Below are 20874 nucleotides of genomic sequence, written 5' to 3'. Positions count from 1 at the left end.
TGTCAGCAGAGTCTCATAATTATTCATGAGGCTGCACAGCCTTGTCCTATGTGAAGGCACTGTCTTATAATTATTCATGGTGCCATGTGACCTTTTCTTTTTGACAGGTTCTTCAAATACTTTATACCACACATAGGTCACAGGTGTTTGCATGCATGGGGCAAAAATATGGTGCTCTCACACGATGCTGAAAAAAAACGACAAGCTTTCAGTCAATCGCTGACACCTTTGAAATTGTTTATGTGCAATGATTCATAAAAACGGAAATTGTTTCACAAATGATTCACAGATTTACGGAGAAGTGGATTGATGCTCGTGTGAAACACGACGCGGTCTGACGCTGATAAACTCGGCACCTCAAACACTATCCACCCTTACTGTCAGTGTGTCAGTGATTACTGTATATCTGGGAATTGTCACAGAATGACTGCTATTTAACAATTATTTATAAAAATGACTAACACTTTAGTTTGGGAACCAGTTCTCACTATTAACTAGTTACTTATTAGCATGCATATTACTAGGATATTAGCCGTTTATTAGCACATATGAATGCCTTATTCTGCATGACCATATTCTACATCCCTTAATCTGAACCAATACCTAAACTTAACAACTACCTTACTAAATATCAATAAGCAGTAATTAGGTTTAAGTTTATAGAGGCAAACGTCGTAGTTAAAGGTACAATATGTAAGAATTTTGTATCAAAATATCCAAAAACCAATTGCACAGTGTTATATATTTCGGTCCCACTTTATATTAAGTGGCTTTAAGTACTATGCACTTACATTGAAATTAATAATTTGATACAATAGACTTATTGTGTACATACATGTTTTTACATTGTACTTATATTTTAAAAATACCTGCACGTAATTACAGCTGTAATTTACATTTGTACATTTGTAATTACACTGTTGACCCTTCCCTTACACCTTAACCCACCCTTAAACCTACCCATACCACCACATCTGACCCTAACCTTACCAGTATCACACCTCAATAGCAGCAAAAGTGTTTTACAATACAACATCCACACAATAAGTACATTGTACTTATTTTTCGATGTAAGTACATAATACTTAAAGCCACTTAATATAAAGTGGGACCTATATTTCTTTCAATTATGTACTTCCATTATCCTAAATGTTTCCAAGAATTAGAAAATTCTGAGAAATTCATAATTTTAAGTGCCCGTCCCTGTTCACTTGTCGCCTGTAATATCCGCGTTATCCCTGGTTTCCGCTTGTACTGCCATAGTAACCATGGCGACAGACGTGGACAACTGCGTAGTGCGTAACGTCTAGCGGCGCGCTCACGCTGTTGTTGTTTCGTTCAAACATTATGGACCATGACAAGCAGACTTTGGTACAAAAGGACAGCTAAAACGAGGATGAACATCAGCGTGGCGTTTCCGAGTTGCCGAGAGCTTCATTTACGCGACTAACTTGGACTTGACAGAGCTTCACGAGTCACGACTTAACACTCTTGCATGTACTTTATTATACAGGTGAGCAAATGTTATGTAGCTCAACATGATGAAATGTTAGAATATGATCAGTATGTTATTCTAATGTTGATCTAGCTTACTGCTAGTCTCATTTAGCAAACAAACTAACACATAGAATGACATTATAACTTTCAATACACTTAAATGCTGTTTAGTATGATAGTGTAACGTTAGACCAAATGAAACAGCTTAATTTGTCTAATAAACTGACCTGTGTGAGTAGTAATTCAGCACTTGCGGGTAGTTCGGTAGAATGAAATGTCCTAATTCCTTTATATCCGCGGGACTCGCGTGTGGCGCTGATATCTGTCTCTCATTAGCAATCGCGACTTGCTTCATACCACAGTCATGTTAAAAAACATGAATGTTTTCACTCATCCATTAACATTATTATATCCATCAACTTGACAGCAAGTCCCATCATTCCACTTATCACTGCGTCATCAACCTACGCCTTTTTTATTGTAAGAGATTAGCGACCCCTAGCGGCGAAAAAATGACATATTGTAGCTTTAAAGGGTTAGTTCACCCCCGTCATTTACTCACCCTCAAGCCATCATAGGTGTATATGACTGTCTTTTTTTTTAATCAAACACAATCTGAGTTATATTAAAAAATATCCTGGCTCTTCCAAGCTTTATAATGGGAGTGATTGGTACCTTAGATTCTGAAGCCCAAAAAAGCGCATCCAGCCATCATAAAAGTCATCCACACAGCTCCAGGGGGTTAATAAAGGCTTTTGAAGCAAAGCAATGCGTTTTTGTAAGAAAAATCAACATCTGTTGTTTTGTTATAACTTTTTGATTTACTATTTTGTTCGATTATTTTCTTTTACTTGGATGGCGTTGCTCTCTGATCTTTGCTGAGCTTACACTCTCTGATGTTTACTCTTTACTCAAGAGGAAGGTGGATAGGGAAGATGTCGTGCGACTTCCATTGTGCAAAATTTAGGTAACTCTGTGTATAGAAAGCCCAGGTAAGAGGTGAACGCCACCCATTGTATGTTTTGTTTTGTTAGTTGAGAGCAGGGAAGTATATGGCGTTCGGCGCTGAAGATTTAATTATTTTCTTTTCTTTCCTTTAGTTAGGTTAGAGGTTTAAATGAGGTAGAATTGTTTTTTGTTTTGTTTCTTTCTTTCTTTCTTTTGGCGTCACTAGAGTCCCCTTTCTTTTGGGTTGATTTGTTTAGTTTTTTTCTTTCTTTTTATTGTAAATTTGTACATATTGGTTGTGGCTTTAATCATTTATACTTTTGTAAATCTACTTTATAGTTTAATGGTTTCTTTTCCTTTTTGTATAATAAATCATTTTCATTGGCAGTTCGTGTTTTTGCATTGTTTCTTGCCGCCTCCTATTATTCTTACAGATTTTGCCATATTTTTAGTGTTACTCCTCTTGCTCCTAGACAAATCTTAGAGGGGTCGTAACATCCATATTTATAACTTTATCAACTATAATCACTGGCTTTTGGTAACGGTCGTACACGAGTCAAGTTCCAGTGAAAGACCTCTGACCCGACGCATGACGTAGGATGTAAGAGTAGCGTTAGCTCAGGTGAGAGTAAGAGGCGTTAGCTCTTACGGTTTAAACAAATAGGGCTGGGCAACAAACTCAAGCTCCTCCAACATTTCTCTTTTCAAATTTCCCGTTTTCTAATTCATGACCATGAGTTGATCTATCATCTGCTCTTCTGCATTCATCAATACGTCATTTGTCGGGTCAGAGGTCACTCTTTTCCCAGGAACTAGACTCGATTACGGCCATTACTGGAAACCATGAGGGTGAGATCTTCCCTAGGACATAGGATAATTTTCATTTTTGGGTGAACTAACCCTTTAATAACCCTTGAACATGTGTTCTCCCATCTAAAGTGTAATATTTTTAAAAAGCTATTAAAAAATGCAAAAGCACATTTCCATATATTCAGATGTAGAGTACAAATGAAAACAGCTCTGAATTTATTTGTGCATAAAATGACTAACACTAAATTATCTATGTATTTGCATAATGTACAGGATTGGCAGCTTTAAAAGTGTATATATTTGTGCAATTTTTTGTGTACAATTATGAATTGCAGCATGCATTTGCAAACTTTAACACTCAAATCATTTTAACCTGTTATAATATAATGAAACTAATATAATCTCATTCCACAGGTTTCCATGCATACTTTTTAAAATGACATTTTCATAACTGCGGTGATAATTGACCTGTGCTGAAACGGGCAGCTACATGACATCTTAAAACATGAAAGGATGACAAGCTTCTTTCTTGTAGCGTGTGCTGGGCTTTTGACAGGAATCATCAGAGTTTCATGTATTTGCTGTGTATCTGTGCTCTGCTTTGACACTGACAGCATTCAGCCAGCAGGAATAAAGATGAGAATGGTGAGAATAGAGGGACAGCAGCTGCTGTGGACGGGAGAGTATCATAAACCTCTGCAACAGCTGGAGAACAGGCATCTGTCTGTTCCCTACAGAGAAGAGACATGGGGTATGCAGTCAAGAGGGGAAGCCAATCAGAGCATGTTGCCTTAGTGGGACTCATCAGAGAGGGTGAGTGTGTGTGTCACATAATTTCAGAGAGTCAGAGGACATGAAGCTAGAATCAGGACATGCTGGGCTTTTCTGAAATATTCCATAGAGACAAATAGAGAGGTGATGTTTTGAGGCAGAATTGCATGTACCATTTGTGGAGAAGACAATCTCAGAATGTACTGTATCCTGCTCTGTAAAGAAACAAACAAAAACCCATCCAAAATGAGGATATAGCGGGAGAATTGCATTACTGACTATTTTACCTAAAATGTGTCTATCTATTCTTACCCTTTTGAAAAAGAAGTACATTTACTTGTATTGATTGTGCACTTGTAGTGTACTTCAAATCCTACAAGTACATTTTAAAAACTGTACTTGCAGATAATATAATATAAATTAAATAAAAGGCCATGTGAGTGCCCTTAAAGAGAGACACTTCCATGAACGTTTCTAAACACACTTAAGTACACTTTAAAAAAAGTCATTTTAAATCATCTGTTGTCAACTTTTAAAGAAGTGCCCTTGTTTTAATGTGTTGACTAGCATACTAATGCACATGTAATGTAGTGTGCTTCCAATATTGCCTTTAACGTTAATATATATACTAAATTACAACTTCATCATTACAAATGTATTTAAATACATGGCACACAAGTTTCAATATAAATAATATTAAAGCATATTTTAGTCTATCGTAAATGCTTGTCAGTACATTCTGCATAAAAAAAATAACATTATAGGTCAGTCTATTTCAGATATTGTTGCCGATTTAAGTAAATGTGAGTTTGACAACATGTTTTTGAGATATGAATTAGTCTCGCATGCCCAAAATAGTCATAAATATGGTCGTCGAGTGAACTGATATTCGTTGAAAGGGTATTTGGCATTGCATTGCATAACAAACTCTTTTGAAATCACTTGTGAGTCTTATGAAGGTCTATTTTAGTTTTAGTTAGGATGCTGCCTTAGAAGGCTTACTGGGTTTTGGAATGCAGCCTGTGATATTTTGGTCCCTATATGGGCCAGGTCCCAGCTAAGTAAATGCGAGAGATGAGGAACCATTTATTTAAATAATAATAATGTCTTGAGCAACAGAGAAATACATGCAGTTTCTTAAAATGACTCTACTAGAATGCAAATACATTTTAAAGTGTGTTTTGGCTCTCACATACTGTAGACGTTTCGTGATTTCACTTGCCAATTTATAGACATATCAGAATGATTTTTCCCTCCTCATGAAAAAACTATTGAAATTGCATTTCATCCGACTTCAAAGCAGCACGCTGAAGTCTGACAAAGATTCGGATCAGCAAGAGCAGTGACTCCAGCATCCTCGCGTGTTCTGACAAAACAGATTAAAGAAGAATGTCTTCAAGTTCAACAAAAACTGTAACTGAAGGCAATTTTCACACATTTCAGGTCTGACAGTTAGCGAGATTGGCAAAAGCCAAAAGCTGAACTTTAGAAGGTGAAGTGAGGATGGCGTAATCTTTCAAAGGACTGATGGAACTGTCTGTTGCACAGAGACTGGCAGACGCTTGTGTGAAGGCCTTTCGCATGATTCGATTCAAGATGTCTCGATGCATTAAACTGTAGAGCAAACCATCAATTACAACATTACCTCCAGCGTCATGTTTTCAGTCAAGCATTGTAACACGGCATTCAAACAATTTCAACTTTGACCCCGTCTGCTGCCCTACGAAGCCCAGCCAAAGATTACCAGAAAATGTGCATGTCTTTGCAATGACAAGAACCATTTTAAGCCTTGTGATTGGATTTCATATTTATTTTTAATCTTGGATCCAAAGATCCAATGTATCGTGAAAGCAGTACTTCAACTTCATTACTGTACTCAAGTACATTTTTCAAGTATCTGTACTTTATCAGTGTAGTTTTATTTTGTAAAATTTTACTTCACTACATTTCAAAGCATAATATCGTATTTTTTACTCCGCTACATTCCATAAAAACATGTCGTTCCTTGTTATTTCGACCTGAATATACCGCCACCCTATTATGAGATAGGATAGCGATGTCTTGGACGAATTGATTCTTTCCAGTGAAGCTGCTGAATTGGTATATGCAGTATAACACAGAGCGATTTATTCTCAAATTGGACTGATACAATTGCAACTGTTCTTGACTCAACAAATCACTGATTCAATGAACCGGTGAACAGAACAGAAATATCGTCCAGGCTTGAATGTGCGTGTAACTGATGGTGCGAAAAATTAGTTAGTAATGAATTTTAGTATTGTCATTGAAATTATATTTAGTTCATGACTATCAGTAATTTGTGATGTAAATCTGCTGAAAAATGGGTAAGCTTTTAAGCCCACTTATGCTTAAATGTGTTGGTATAGGAAATATAACGCAAATTAATGTCCATGCGTCTTCCCCGCTGCTGTAGCTCTTTCAAACGATATAAACATGTGACGTATGTGTAACAGTAATGTTTACTTCTGTTTAGTTTCAGTGTGTTTTATTTTGGGTCTCGCGGTTTCCATTTGCATGTGCATGTAAATGTATCGAATTCTGACACCCAAACCGAAGTGACCCCCTGACACCCCTAATAATTAAAATAGTCATAATTGTTTTTTCTATGGGGACAATGGGGCTTTTTCACATAAAACAGTAGTCCACAGAAAAAAAAAATAACAATGTATGGTTTGGGGCTATGCTTTCCATGTAAAGTTTCACATCTGTATGTTACATCAAAAAAAAAAAGTACAGCTTTGCCCAGGAGAAGGTCAAACTAGTTGTTGTCCAGCATGAAGCGAGACAGAAACCTGCTGTCACGGTGCTTCAGTTTTTCAGCTCATTTAAATTCACTAGGAGAGACAGTAAAGTTCAATGTTCGACATTACCTTTTTTTTCCTTCCTGCGATTTATCAAAGCCATCACCAGAACATTTTTTCCTGTTGTGAGCTCATTTACATGTTTACACGTTTACTGTGAACACTTACTGCTTTCTTGTCAACTATTTGACAAAGTCTGACTGATTACATGCACACATTCAAGCAGGTGTCACTCCTGGGGTATTTTATAATAGCCTTCTTTTCAGCTCTAGTAATCCTAGAGCATCCAAGGCAAGTGCAAAATGAAGAGATTTAAAATCTTCCAGACATATTTTTTGTTAAACTCGAGCAAACACTGCCAGATTGCTGTGTGTATATAATGGAGCTGTCCGTGGTGCTGAAATCTACTCTTTAGTATTGAATGCAGGAATTTGAAGGAGCACCTGTCGTTTTTGGCCTGATTGGTGCCTTAGGCGAGGTAGTTAAGAAAGTAATATCATGAAACATTGTTGCAACTGAAAACAGTTATTTTAAATTGTAATAATATTTCACATTATACAGTTTTTAATGTATTTTTAACAAATAAATGCAGCCTCGGTGAGCATAAGAGTAAGAAGTGAGAGAAGTCTCTCAAAAACATCAAAAACACATATATATATATATATATATATTCCAAACTTTTGGTAGTGTACATTGTGAAAAGAAAATTCTAAATGAACTTGTCATTAGTTCATTTTGGAAAGGCTATATACAACTCTTCCGAGCATCTGATTGGTTTTCTTAAAGCTGACTGCTTTGGCCAATCGATCTGTTTGTTCTGTCTATGTAGCGGATTTATTTCCGCCCCGAACCGGCTTAACTCTGTGCAGCGCACCTTGGGAATTTTCCTAGCCCTCCACCTTCCCCAGCACCACCTGCCTAGGGAGTTTTCCCTACTTCCCTTGCGGCAGCTCGCATTCTATTCACTATTCATTCCACACTCATGTGGGAGCAGCAGCAGTGTAGCAGATCTAGTCCACCGAGACTGAGCCTATGTACATTCTGTAATTCTATACCGAAAATTGTCATGATTGAAATCAGTCTAGTGGTATAGCTTTTGCTATTTATTTTGATGGTCCACTTTAGACATTCTGTTGACTATAAGTAACTTTGCACCTACAAGTCAACTAACTCTCATTAGAGTATTAGTAGACTGTCTGCTTAATATCTGCTATTTTGATGTTCCTCCAACAGACATTCTACTGACGTAACTTTGAAAGTATGCCAACTTTTCCAACTAACCCTAAAACTACCCCTAAAAATCTACTAATACTCAACTAATACTTTAATGAGAGTTAGTTGACATGTAGGCACAACGCTATGTATATTCAACATACTATCTAAAGGGGACCATCAAATAAAGTGTAATCTTTGTTTTTGGTTTATTTTCTTTTTAATGAACCAAGCAAAAAACGTGTCTAGATACCTAGCTAATTCCCACAGGACCTGATGGCCAAAGAGTCCGAAAGTGATTTTCAGAAATCAGAAAATGAGCGCATTTAACATACTTTACAAAGAAAAGTTTACAATTGTATCTGAGCAGATCTCAATGTCACCATCAAAACACTGCAACTGAAGTGCATCTGCACAGGTCATCAAATAATAAATAGTACCAAGGCGACGCTTGGCTTGTGAATATTGATGAGGTAACATGACTGGAGACTGAGCGGCATAATTACACGACTCACCCCTGCAGTTCTTTGACTGAGAGTGAAATCTTGAGGTTGTGTCCCAGCACATGAAGGGTAGTGAGGATGTCTGCCCATTGGACCATCTCTCCAAGTGGCCCACCTTTCAGCACTTTTGGACTGAACACATCACCGGATTCCTCTGTCAGAAAGCCCACATGTACCAGGATCTAAAAAGAGGGATGAAATATTCAGAATGAAATATTACTCATACTACTATTTCTGCAAAATAGTACTATGCACATTTTCTGTAAGCAGAGGATACCAGGATAACCTACTACTAGAATCACCAAAATAAGCTTTTTTCAGTGGGATAAATGAACTGTAAAAAAAAAAGCCAAAAAAGCTACATATCAAGATTAAGTCAATATGTCTGAAAAAAAAGGGATAAACTTCCATAAAGCTGAAGTCCACAACAGAAATCCACAAATTAGAAATCTCACAATTCAGCTTGCAATTGGGTCAGTTTGGTTTGGTACATCACTATTAATTAACACTATTAAGGATACATATATACAGTATATGTACTATACAATATATATTAAAATAATATTAACCTTTTTAGACGAACACAATTCATATTACACAATTCATCCACATTTCATACATAATTATTTCAGAGATGTCATTATACTCGAGATGTGTACCAAACTGTGGTTTCATTTTTGTAGTTTGCTTGTTTGTTTGTCATTTTATACATCTAATATAGGAGATACAAGGTAGACTGAAGGCAGTCAAACACATCAGGGCTTTTAAACTAAGGCATTATCAAAAGATCTTTATGATTTGGATCCAATCTTTATTTCAAGTCGAAAGCATTTGCCCTTGACAAAAAAACAAACAAAAAACAAAACATCTGAATTCACTTATCAACTAAATAGCTTGTCAAATAAATCTACATAAGACACAATAAAAAACATCCACTGCTAATTCCTTCCCAGCACGAGCTATCTTAAATGTTTCTCTATCTTTCAGATACAAAGAAATAAATAGATAAACAGATAGACAGACGGACAGACAGACAAAAAAAACTAAAACAAAAAACAAAACAAAAAAACACAAAACAAATAAATAAAAGATTCCACTAAAGAAGTGTGCAGAAGCCAAGTTTTTGGTAACACTTTATAACACGTATAGTGTAATAAAGTACTTACAAATCATTTGTAAACTATTAGTTTATAGTTAATTACTGTAGTTATACATTAATAGACTATAGACAAATAGCGAGTTCTTCATTGTCACTATAATTAGCTCATATGTAAAGAGTTAGATAATGTTTTGTTAACAATTTATTAACAGTAAATGTTATTAACAGTAAAGGTATGTTGGATTTCCATGTTTAATAGGGACTTTCCATAGAAATAATGAATTTTATACTGTGCAAACTGTATATTCTTTCCCTAAATCTACCACTAATCCCTACTCATCTATTTGTGATCTTATGAGTATTTGTATGTAACTCATATTGTCATTTATTTATTTGTTTGTTTGTTTATTTTTAGCTTTGGAGATAGGCTTAATGTATTTGTAAACATTTTAATTAACTCATAATAATAATAATGCAATTACTGTCCAAAGTTTGGTTTAAAGCACTGAATTAATGTAATTTTCCCATTTTCCGTGACCTAATCTAAAGTGATAACTATTTAAAGTTAATTGTTAACAAAACATGATCTAACTCTTTACATATGGGCTAATTAACCAATAACACTTTGTTAATTACAGTGACAATGAATGAAGGCTAGTATTATTAATAACAGGCATTAAGTTTAGATCAGATCGTTACTATTTTGTCTGTTTAAATGGGGAAACATCTAAGAGAATGTCAGTAAATTACGGAGTGCCGCAAGGATCTGTGTTAGGCCCTCTGCTTTTTTCAATATAAATGCTGCCACTTGGTATTATTATAAGAAAACATGGAATTAGTTTCCACTGTTATGCCTATGATACTCAGTTATATATTTCATCATGACCAAATTAAATCTTTATATTATCCAAGTTGACAGAGTGTGTTAAAGATATAAAATATTTGATGACAAGTACTTTTCTTAAATTAAATTCGGATAAGACTGAGATATTACTTATTGGACCAAAAACCTGTACACAGAATCTCTTTGAATACAATATGCATTTAGAAGGATGTACTGTTACTTCATCCTCTACAGATAAAGACCTGGGAGTTATATTAGACAACAACTTGTCTTTCTAAAATCATATTTCATATATCGTTAGCCTCATAGCATAATTGCCCAAGCCATTAAAAAAAAAAAAAAAAAAAAAAAAAAAAACTACTTAGGCAATTATGCTATGAGGCTAACGATATGTAAAAAAAAATATTTTAAGGGGAAAACAGTTAATTTATGGATAATTAGGATGGACTTCTATCTTCTTCTGGATGGTTTATTGAATGAATGTCACTGGATGTACCGTTTATGAGTAATGCAGCTCTCAAATATTTCAAGGTATTTCAGAATGATTTATGAAGCTCTTATCCGAGATTTTTTTTATTTTTTTTGTCCATTTCAGAAGCATTGTTTGCATGGTGCAAATGTATGAAGTCGTTGCATGGCCTCCCTTGCGATGCTGACAGACTGACATCTCTGAAATATATGTGTGTAACATGCATTTCTTAGAATGTTGATATACTACAAATTACACTTTTTTTTTTTTTTAAACAAGAAACGGCCTGATAGTGTTTTAGCTTCACAAACTCTCCTCACATTTTTAAATAATTAGAAAAAGTCTATAATTTTCTACTATTACTTCAGAATATGTATTTGTTTGTGCATCAGATTAAAGACACACATGACCAGTGTATATGTAGGTTGGCTTGCCATTTTTGGTTATTGTTTTGCGTGGCCACACTGCTTCGGGTGAGCTTTTTTTTATTCCACTTCTCCGGCTATTTTTTTATTCATTTTATCTGGCAATGCTTCAGAGCATCTTCACTCACCACCATATTTCTTATGCTGTGTCTGCAGTGAGAGAACTGCAGTCAATACACCACTCAAAACCCGAGCATCGTGAAGCATTGTGCGGAGTCCGAGATGATCAGGCGAAGTTCTCTCGCTGCAGTGTAAACACGCAACGTGGAAAAACACTGAACTATTTTGAATTATAATCAGTAAACCAGGCCACTTCATTATGATTTTGTCACCATCAGTAACAAATGTCACCCGTTCTCATTGTGACAGCAAATTTATTTTTTTTAAACACATTTTTTATAATAACCAAGAAAGACTAAATTTAATCTCAAGGGTCAAGAGTCCAACTAAAGCAAACACTGATCTCCATAATGGTGACTTCAAACAAAACATTATTAATAAAACATCAACATCTAAACCTCTGATTATTCTCCATAACAACTGCTGTAGACGTATGACAGAAATAAAGTTTGTAAGAAGTGAAGATGTCAATGCTGTTTATGGAGTTCTTTAATCCTCCTCTGCTAATATCTTGAAATATTTAATGTTTTCTTTTATCTTCAGTTGATTTAATCTAAGGATGTGGATGGAAGTCAGTTGTAGTTCTTGTGTTTATCTTTTTTTCTTTTCTTGTTGTTTCTCTTTTCTTCAGTGATTCTGCTTGTTAACAGCAGGTGTTCATCAGTAATGCTCAATCATCAGTAACTTAATCACTTAATTGATCACTTAAAAAACTGCAATGTATATCTTCTTTTAGTAAACTCAAATTAAATAAGTTCAGAATACTTGGCTTCTAAACTTAAATTAATTAATTAATTGGTTTGGTAATTGGTTTCCTCAAACGTAATGAGTTAGCTTAACTTTTTGAGTTTGACTTGTGTGCTGTTGTGAGCTAGCAAATAACTACAATCACTCATTTAAGTTCATTAAAATTTGTAATTTCAGTGGTTTTACTCAATATATTGAAGTTCACAATTTATAAAGTATTTGAATGCAGTGTAAAGTTTGAATGTATTTTAAGAAATATCCTTGTTTTAGCGGACTAAATAAGTTATGAGAATAAGTAGCCAGAGATGGGCAGTATTTTAATTACATGTATTTGAAATACGTATTTAATTACTTTTGAGTATTTTGTAATTTGTATTTTCCTTAACAAAAATAAATGAAATGTAATTTGTAATTAAATACTTCGAGAGACTGTAATTTATATTTAAAATACTAAAATACTTTTTTAAATATATAATTTTATTTCGCATGTATTAACTTTCATCACCAGGCTTAAAGGGATAGTTCACCCAAAAATGAAAATTTTCCCATGATTTACTCACCCTGAAGCCATGCTTGGTGTATATTACTTTCTTCTTTCAGACGAATACAATCAGTAAAAATGTCCTGGCTCTTCCAAGCTTTATAATGGCAGTGAATAGCCGTTTAAGTTTTGAAGTCCATCAAAGCATATCTATCCATCATAAAAGTGCATCTATCCATCATAAAAGTGCATCTATCCATCATAAAAGTGCATCATAAAAGTGCTCCACAGGCTCTGGGGGGTTAATAAAGGCCTTCTGAAGCGAAGCGATGCGTTCGTGTAAGATAAATATCCATATTTAAAACTTTAACGACTAAAATAACTAGCTTCCGGCAGACGGCTGTATACATTGATTTACGGCGAAAGAGTAACACTTGACCCGACGCAATGATGAACGCAGAAGCGCAGAGGATAGAGCAAAACAAAACACCAGTCACGAATTAGAAGTCTTAAAACAATTTTTTTTAAAGAGAAATGTGGGAGGAGCTTGAGTTTGTTGGCCTGTCCTGTTTGTTTGAACCGCGAGAGGCGTCGAAGCGTACGCTACTCCTACATCCTACAGCATACATCGTCAAGTGTTACTCTTGTGCCGTAAGTCGACTTGTGTTGGCCGTCTGCCGAAAGCTAGTTACTTTAGTCGATAAAGTTTTAAATATGGATATTTTTCTTACACAAAATGATGGATAGATGCACTTTTATGGTGGATAGATGCACTTTTATGATGGATAGATGCACTTTTATGATGGATAGGCACACTTTTATGATGGATAGATGCACTTTTATGATGGATAGACGCACTTTTATGATGGATAGATGCACTTTTATGATGGACAGACGTACTTTTTTGATTGATAGACACACTTTTATGATGATAGATGCACTTTTATTATGGATAAATGCACTTTCATAATGGATAGATGCACTTTTATGATGGATAAATGCACTTTCATGATGGATAGACACACTTTTATGATGATAGATGCACTTTTATGATTTATAAATGCACTTTTATAATGGATAGATGCACTTTTATGATGGATAGATGCACTTTTATGATGGATAGATGCACTTTTATGATGGATAAATGCAGTTTTATGATGGATAGACACTTTTATGATGGATAGATGCACTTTTATGATGGATAGAGGCACTTTTATGATGGATAGATGCACTTTTATGATGGATAGACACTTTTATGATGGATAGACACACTTTTATGATGATAGATGCACTTTTATGATGGATAGATGCACTTTTATGATGGATAGACACTTTTATGATGGATAGAGGCACTTTTATGATGGATAAATGCACTTTTATGATGGATAGACACACTTTTATGATGATAGATGCACTTTTATGATTTATAAATGCACTTTTATGATGGATAGATGCACTTTTATGATGGATAAATGCAGTTTTATGATGGATAGATGCACTTTTATGATGGATAAATGCAGTTTTATGATGGATAGACACTTTTATGATGGATAGATGCACTTTTATGATGATAGAGGCACTTTTATGATGGATAGACACACTTTTATGATGGATAGACACTTTTATGATGGATAGAGGCACTTTTATGATGGATAAATGCACTTTTATGATAGATAGGGACACTTTTATGATGGATAGATGCACTATTATGATGGATATACACACTTTTATGATGGATAGACGCACTTTTATGATGGATAGACACATCTAAAACATGTTAGCCACATGATTAACCATCCTAGCAATGTCAAAACAACTTAAATCAAAACAAAGCAAGCTAGCAACTTAAAACAAGGTAACATCCTGTATTGCACCTAAACAAAACATGGTAGCAACCGGTTAAATACATGTTAGCAACAAACTAAAACATGCTGGAAACATGCGAGCAACATTATTGCAAAATGCAAAACATGTTAACAGTGTGCTAAATCATGTTAACAACATGGAAACATGGCAAAACATGCTAAATCATGCTAGAAATGTGTTACAATATGTTGGCAATGTGTAAAAACATGTTAGAAACACTTTATTTACTGCATATCTTAATTCTTTATCTGACTTCAGACTTTTCAGGCATTTTCAGACAGGGTTTTGTCAAGCCAACATCAAAAATGACATTTTTACACATCTAGTTGGAGATTGTGACCTTACAGAACAGCGGATTTTAGTTACCTTTTTGTTTTTGTTGTGAACACTGACACCAAATAATGGAATAAGCTACATTACATCCAATATATTCTCGCACACAGACATTCATTCAATTTCTCTATTTGTGGTTTTCCAATGAGACCACTCTCAGTGAAAATGAATAGCTGATAAAGTGATAGATGACCATGGAGTAGAGGTCAAGCGCACAATCAGTGCACGGTTTGATGTGCTGCACAGAAACTTCAGACAGTTTATTTCTCTATCTTTCTGAAATGAAATGTTTTCATCCATAAATTTCATGTATCACTTTTTGCCATTCATTAATTTTATTTTTAGTATATTCAAGTTGCTTATAATGTTTCTAATCCCTGACTTTCTAACCTAAATAAACTTTAAATCTCTAACCATGAACTATAAATATATTTTATATCATATATAATGCCATTAACACTAAATTATCCATAACTACAAGCTAACCCAAGACCTGACCTTAACCCTATATGTAGTTAAATATTACTCATTACTGTAATTACACTATAACAACATCACCTTATAATAATGTGTAACAAAAAACACGCTCTGTCATAATAAATGGTACTTTTATTAATATATCATATTTAATTTGGTATATGTATACCAGAAATATTATTGTATTTTATCTAGTTTACAGTTAGGTTATTATTTGGGCTTCCTTAAAAGTACTAAATAGTTTACTAAAAAAAAATAAAAAAAAGTAGTTGTTAAGGAACCAAGATCATTAATTAAAATCAATTCTGAGGCAAAATAATTAAATTTCCTATATACATGGTAAACACAGACAGTTGGTAATCCATATCAATTAATAACAGAAGGCAGATTCAACCAAGACTGTTGAAAGGATGTTAAATGACTCAATAGGGCACATCGAAAGTGCACCAACCAAACGGAAATGGAATGTTGAGAAAGCGAACGTGAAGACAAAATAGACAAAGAGACCATAATTAAAAACTAGCACATGGGAAATGTGTGCAACCAGCCATTGCAATCAGTTTCACAAGCACCTGCAATTATCTTATACTTTTCCCAGTCAAACTCATAAGCAGCATTCTTCATCTACAGTAAACAGCTTTGTCATTGTCACAGTCAAACAGAAAACCATTTCTCTCCGACAGAATTGAGAGTGTGTATCGGGGTTGTATCTCACAGTGAGTTTGATTTAATTTAATAGACAGTTTTTTTCAGGCTTGGCTTCAGGACAGAAAATGAAAATAATCAGTTTGTATCGGCTTATTTGTAACAGATTCTCTTGAAAGGAAATGGTACAAACATTACTGTTTATAATCTTCATAATAAATGTTCCTATTCATGCGAAACTAGTTTTTCCTGAGGAGGCAAGGTAAATGTGTGTTTTGCAGACGTATTTTCTGATTTTAATACCATCCAAATCAAACGCGGCAGTGTTTTTCTTATACAACCGAAATTCCCGACTCTTTTTCTCTAACTCTGAGAGATCTAATCCCGGTTCAGGAACATCTGTGATTGGTTTTTAATTTATTTTAGCGCTTCTCATTTATTTTGACCTTCATCAAACACCATATCTACAGCTAAACGTGTGGTTTGAAATCCTAGTTGCATGCAAATCAATGATCCTCCGTTAATAATCAAAACTCAAATGTCACTTCGAAAACAAATCCCATCCGAATAGTGCTAACGAAGTCATTGTTTTACAAGGAAACCTCATTATAGAGCCTTTAATTGAGCTTCTTTAGACAGTGTGTGACAGCTCACCCTCTTCTGCTCTCTGTACTGACCGCGCAGGCGCTCCTCGAGTCTTCGTGCAGCTACAGCCCACTGTGCAGACAGTCTGCGCATACGCCTTCTCATGAAGCTTAAGGATTCTTTGCCTGAGCCGACTCGTTCCAACAGCAGAGACAGGTCGGAGCGGAAAAATGCCTATGGAAAGAGAAAAGGTTAGAAAGAACAGGCAAAGAAGTGTACAGACGAAATGTATGTCCATACAATCAAACAATTATACAGTTGCACTTCAGAGGCACACTTAAGCATACTTTTAAATGGGTACTTATTACTTGAAATAATATACTTTAAATGAATGCTTAAGTGACACTCAATCACATTTTAATTGCAATTAAATTCAAATGTATTAAAGTTTGAGTTTACATTAAATGCTGAACTTTAGAGAGTTTTTTGATCCACTCAAGTAGGACTTATGTACATCTTTATATGTCATTTCATCATTTAAGTGTACTGATGAAGTCACTGACAAGCTTTTATGAAAAACTAAAATATACCTTGTCATTTCTATTGAAACTTGTATGCCATATATGTTTTAATATATTTGTAAGCTAATATTTAGTACAATTATATCAACTTTAAATGTACTAAATTACACACTTCATGTGCTTTAGTATGTTAGTCAAGACATCAAAATAAGTGTACTTTGAGGAACAACAAATGATTAATAAAACATAATTATTTAAATTGTGCTTCACGGTAAAAAATTGAATTTGAAATTACAAAGTGCACTTTTAAAAGTTTACTTAAAGGGTCATGAAACCCCCCTCTTTCAGCTCAAGTCTAACTCACAATCTTTTTGAAAAATGCAACTTAAATGGGCGTGAATGGCTGTGAGAAGAAGGGAGGGGAGTGGGTGTGGTATGGCACGTCCGGGGAGAGGGGAGAGGGGGAACTGTCATCGCCAGTGGCCCATGCATATCGACTGTCACTAAAAATCAGTGGTAAAACGTGAGGAAATGCTAGATTTTTTTATAGCTGGCAAAGTTAAAATCTAATGAAATACACTGACAGCTTATTTTTGTCCTTTCAAAGTAACTGAATGCCCTGCTACATATATTAGCCTACATTAATTATAATTGTATTTAAAACATATAAATGTACATGTATATGTATAATTATGTCATTATAAAATATATATATATATATTGTGAATATATATATATATATATATATATATATTGTGAATATATATATATATATATATATATATATATATATATATATATATATATTGTTTATATACACACTATAAATGCATATATTTGAAAATAATAAATGTTCCGCTTAAAAAAAAAAAAAAAAAACATTCCGTACATAGCCTAGATCTACGCGCCCCCTAAACCCACATAATAAAGATGGACAGTGACATAGACATTTGCACAAATTAAGCATACGTTCCATACAATTGAGCTATTATCGAAATATCTCAATTTTAATAACGAGTGATTATTTAACAAAAGGCATGTAAAACGGTCAGGGTTACATTTTAGACACACACACACACACTTCTTGTTCGTCCATCAAAGTTGATGATGACCATGGCACGTTTGTCATTTTGTTGGGTTTTGATGAGTGCGCAGATGGCTGAAGAGGCCAATCTGAGCCCGGAATTCCCTGTGGCACACTGGACAGGTCAGGGAGGATGTAGAGCTCTGAGGTGCAGCCACATGTCCTTCCTTGGTAGATTTGCGCTGCTGCCTCTTCAAGATAGCACAGGAGCTTCTCCTGCTCTCACAGAGGACTGCACCGTCCTGGACTTTTCTTCTCCAGGCAGGTCGGTCCTGTGCTAGGGATTCCCAGCTTTTCATGTCGAGTCCAAAGCTCTTCAAGGAAGCTTTGAAGGTGTCCTTGTAGCGCTTTTTGGGGCCACCTTGTGCTCGCTTGCCATTTTTCAGCTTGCCAAAGAAGACTTGTTTTGGAAGTCTCACGTAGGGCATTCTGATCACGTGGCCAGTCCATCTGAGCTGTTCCTTCGCAAGCATGGTGTAGATGCTGGGGATATTTGCCTTGCTGAGGACTTCCGTGTCAGGGATTCTGTCTTGCCACTTGATCCTCAGCAGTTTCCTCAGACAGCTCAAGTGAATATGATTCATGGCGCTGGTAGACTGTCCAGGCTTCGCACCCATACAGAAGAGTTGGTAAGACAACAGCCCGGCAGACCTTCAGTTTTGTCTCCTGCTTGATGCCAGTCCTTTCCCATACCGAGTCACGTAGACGTCCAAAGGCTGCGCTGGCCTTGACAATCCTGATGTTAACTTCATCATCTATGTGCACAGCACGAGACAGTGTACTACCAAGGTAAATAAACTTGTCAACGGCTGAAAGCTTTTTCCCATTCACAAAGATGGTTGGCTCAGTGTAGGGTTTCCCAGGAGCAGGTTGGTATAGGACTTCAGTCTTCTTTGTGCTGATTGTTAGGCCGAAGTTGTTGCAAGCTGAGGAGAGGTGGTCCATACTGTCCTGTAGATCTTTATTTGAGCCAGCAGCCAGAGCACAGTCATCAGCAAACAAAAGTTCTCGAACAGTGACTTCCTCCACGCTAGTTTTGGCTTGCATCCTCCGCAGATTGAATAGCCCACCGTCAAAACGGTAAATGAAGTTAATCCCAGTGTTGTAATTCTGGAATGAGTCTTGCAGCATGGCAGAAAACACCATGCTGAAGAGCGTTGGCGCTAAAACGCAGCCTTGCTTCACCCCGTTTGTGATTGGGAACGGATCAGAGAGTTCTTGCTGTTCTCTGACGCTGGCCATCATACCATTATGGAGATTGCGCACAATGCCAATGAACTTGTCTGGACACCCATACTTGGCCATGATTTTCCATAGGCCCTCCCGGCTGACTGTGTCGAATGCTTTTGTTAGATCAACGAAAGCCATATATAGATCAACATTTTGTTCTTGGCATTTCTCCTGTAACTGCCGAGCAGTAAATACCATGTCAGTGGTTCCGCGGTCTTTTCTGAAACCACACTGACTCTCAGGTAGCAGACTCTGGTCTAGATGGACAATTAGGCGGTTCAGAAGAATTCTTGCCAAGATTTTGCCAGCGACTGATAGTATGGAGATGCCTCTATGGTTGTCGCAGTCCTGCCGATTGCCTTTCCTTTTATATAGATTGATTATAGTAGTATCCTTGAACTCCTTGGGAACGGCTTCTAATTTCCACCTAACCTGGAAGAGGTCGGTCAGTTTCTCGACTAAGCGAGGCCCTTCAGCCCTGATGAGAGAAGTGTTATGGCTTTGCTGGTTTCCTCAGTGGATGGTAGAACAGCCAAGGACTGGTTTATTTCAACTTGAGGCAATCTCGCAATTGCCTCCTCATTTATGCATGATGGCCGATTAAGGACCGCGCTGTAGTGTTCGACCCACCTTTCAAGTATTTTGTCCTTCTCCGTAAGGAGTGTTGTTCCATCTAAGTTCAGGAGAAATGAAGTTCCTGAGTGTTGCGGACCATAGACCTGCTTGAGTGCATAATAGAGGCACTTGGTGTTATTACTGTCAGCGTAGGATTGAATCTCCTCAGCTTTTGCGCACAGCCAGGTGTCTTGCATGACTCTGAGTCTCAGCTGAACAATCCTGCGAATGTTGAGGAAGGCAATTTTTTTTAAACTTGAGCTGCTGTCATTCAGATATGCTTTATGCAGGCGATGTTTTTCGTCAAGGAGTGCTCGGATTTCTGCATCGTTCTCATCGAACCAATCTTGATGTGTACGTAATGGAACACCAAGTGATTCAAGAGCTGTAGAATGCAGCATGGTCTTGAGAGCAGTCCAGTCTGCCTCAGCGTCTGTATGCTCGAAGCTTAGAGACTCCAGGTGATGGTCTAAAGCCTCAACAAAGGCCAGTCTGGTGTGTTCCTGTTGTAGGCGAGTGATGTTAAGACGCTTGACACGTCTTTGTCCTTGTGGGCGTCTGCTAGGCTTAATCCGGATGTTAAGTTTGGAGATAATGAGACGATGGTCAGTCCAACATTCAGCACCACACATTGCCTTGGTCACCCTGACATCGTGCCGGTCGCTCCTCCTCACGATGACGTAGTCAATCAAGTGCCAGTGGTGTGAACGAGGATGAATCCATGAAGTTTTCTTACGCTTTGGTAGTTGGAATATCGTGTTGGTGATGAG

At 36.2% G+C, this 20874-nt stretch overlaps 1 protein-coding gene across 1 annotated transcript in view; it reads right to left on the bottom strand.

Annotated features, from left to right (window-relative positions):
* mgat5b (alpha-1,6-mannosylglycoprotein 6-beta-N-acetylglucosaminyltransferase B) overlaps positions 1-20874 on the bottom strand; it is a 144058-nt gene that overhangs the window by 54315 nt on the left and 68869 nt on the right. The window contains exons 7-8 of the mRNA XM_084417050.1: positions 16724-16888; positions 8576-8745 (exon numbers count right to left, since the gene is read on the bottom strand). Of these exons, the coding sequence (XP_084273176.1) occupies positions 8576-8745; positions 16724-16888 (335 nt within the window). The remainder of the gene's footprint in view (positions 1-8575; positions 8746-16723; positions 16889-20874) is intronic.

Source organism: Rutilus rutilus, assembly GCF_951802725.1.
Source record: "Rutilus rutilus genome assembly, chromosome: 1".
Classification (NCBI taxonomy): Eukaryota; Metazoa; Chordata; class Actinopteri; order Cypriniformes; family Leuciscidae; genus Rutilus; species Rutilus rutilus.
The sequence above is the reverse complement of the archived record's forward strand: the minus strand, read 5'-3'. Positions and strand labels throughout refer to the sequence as shown.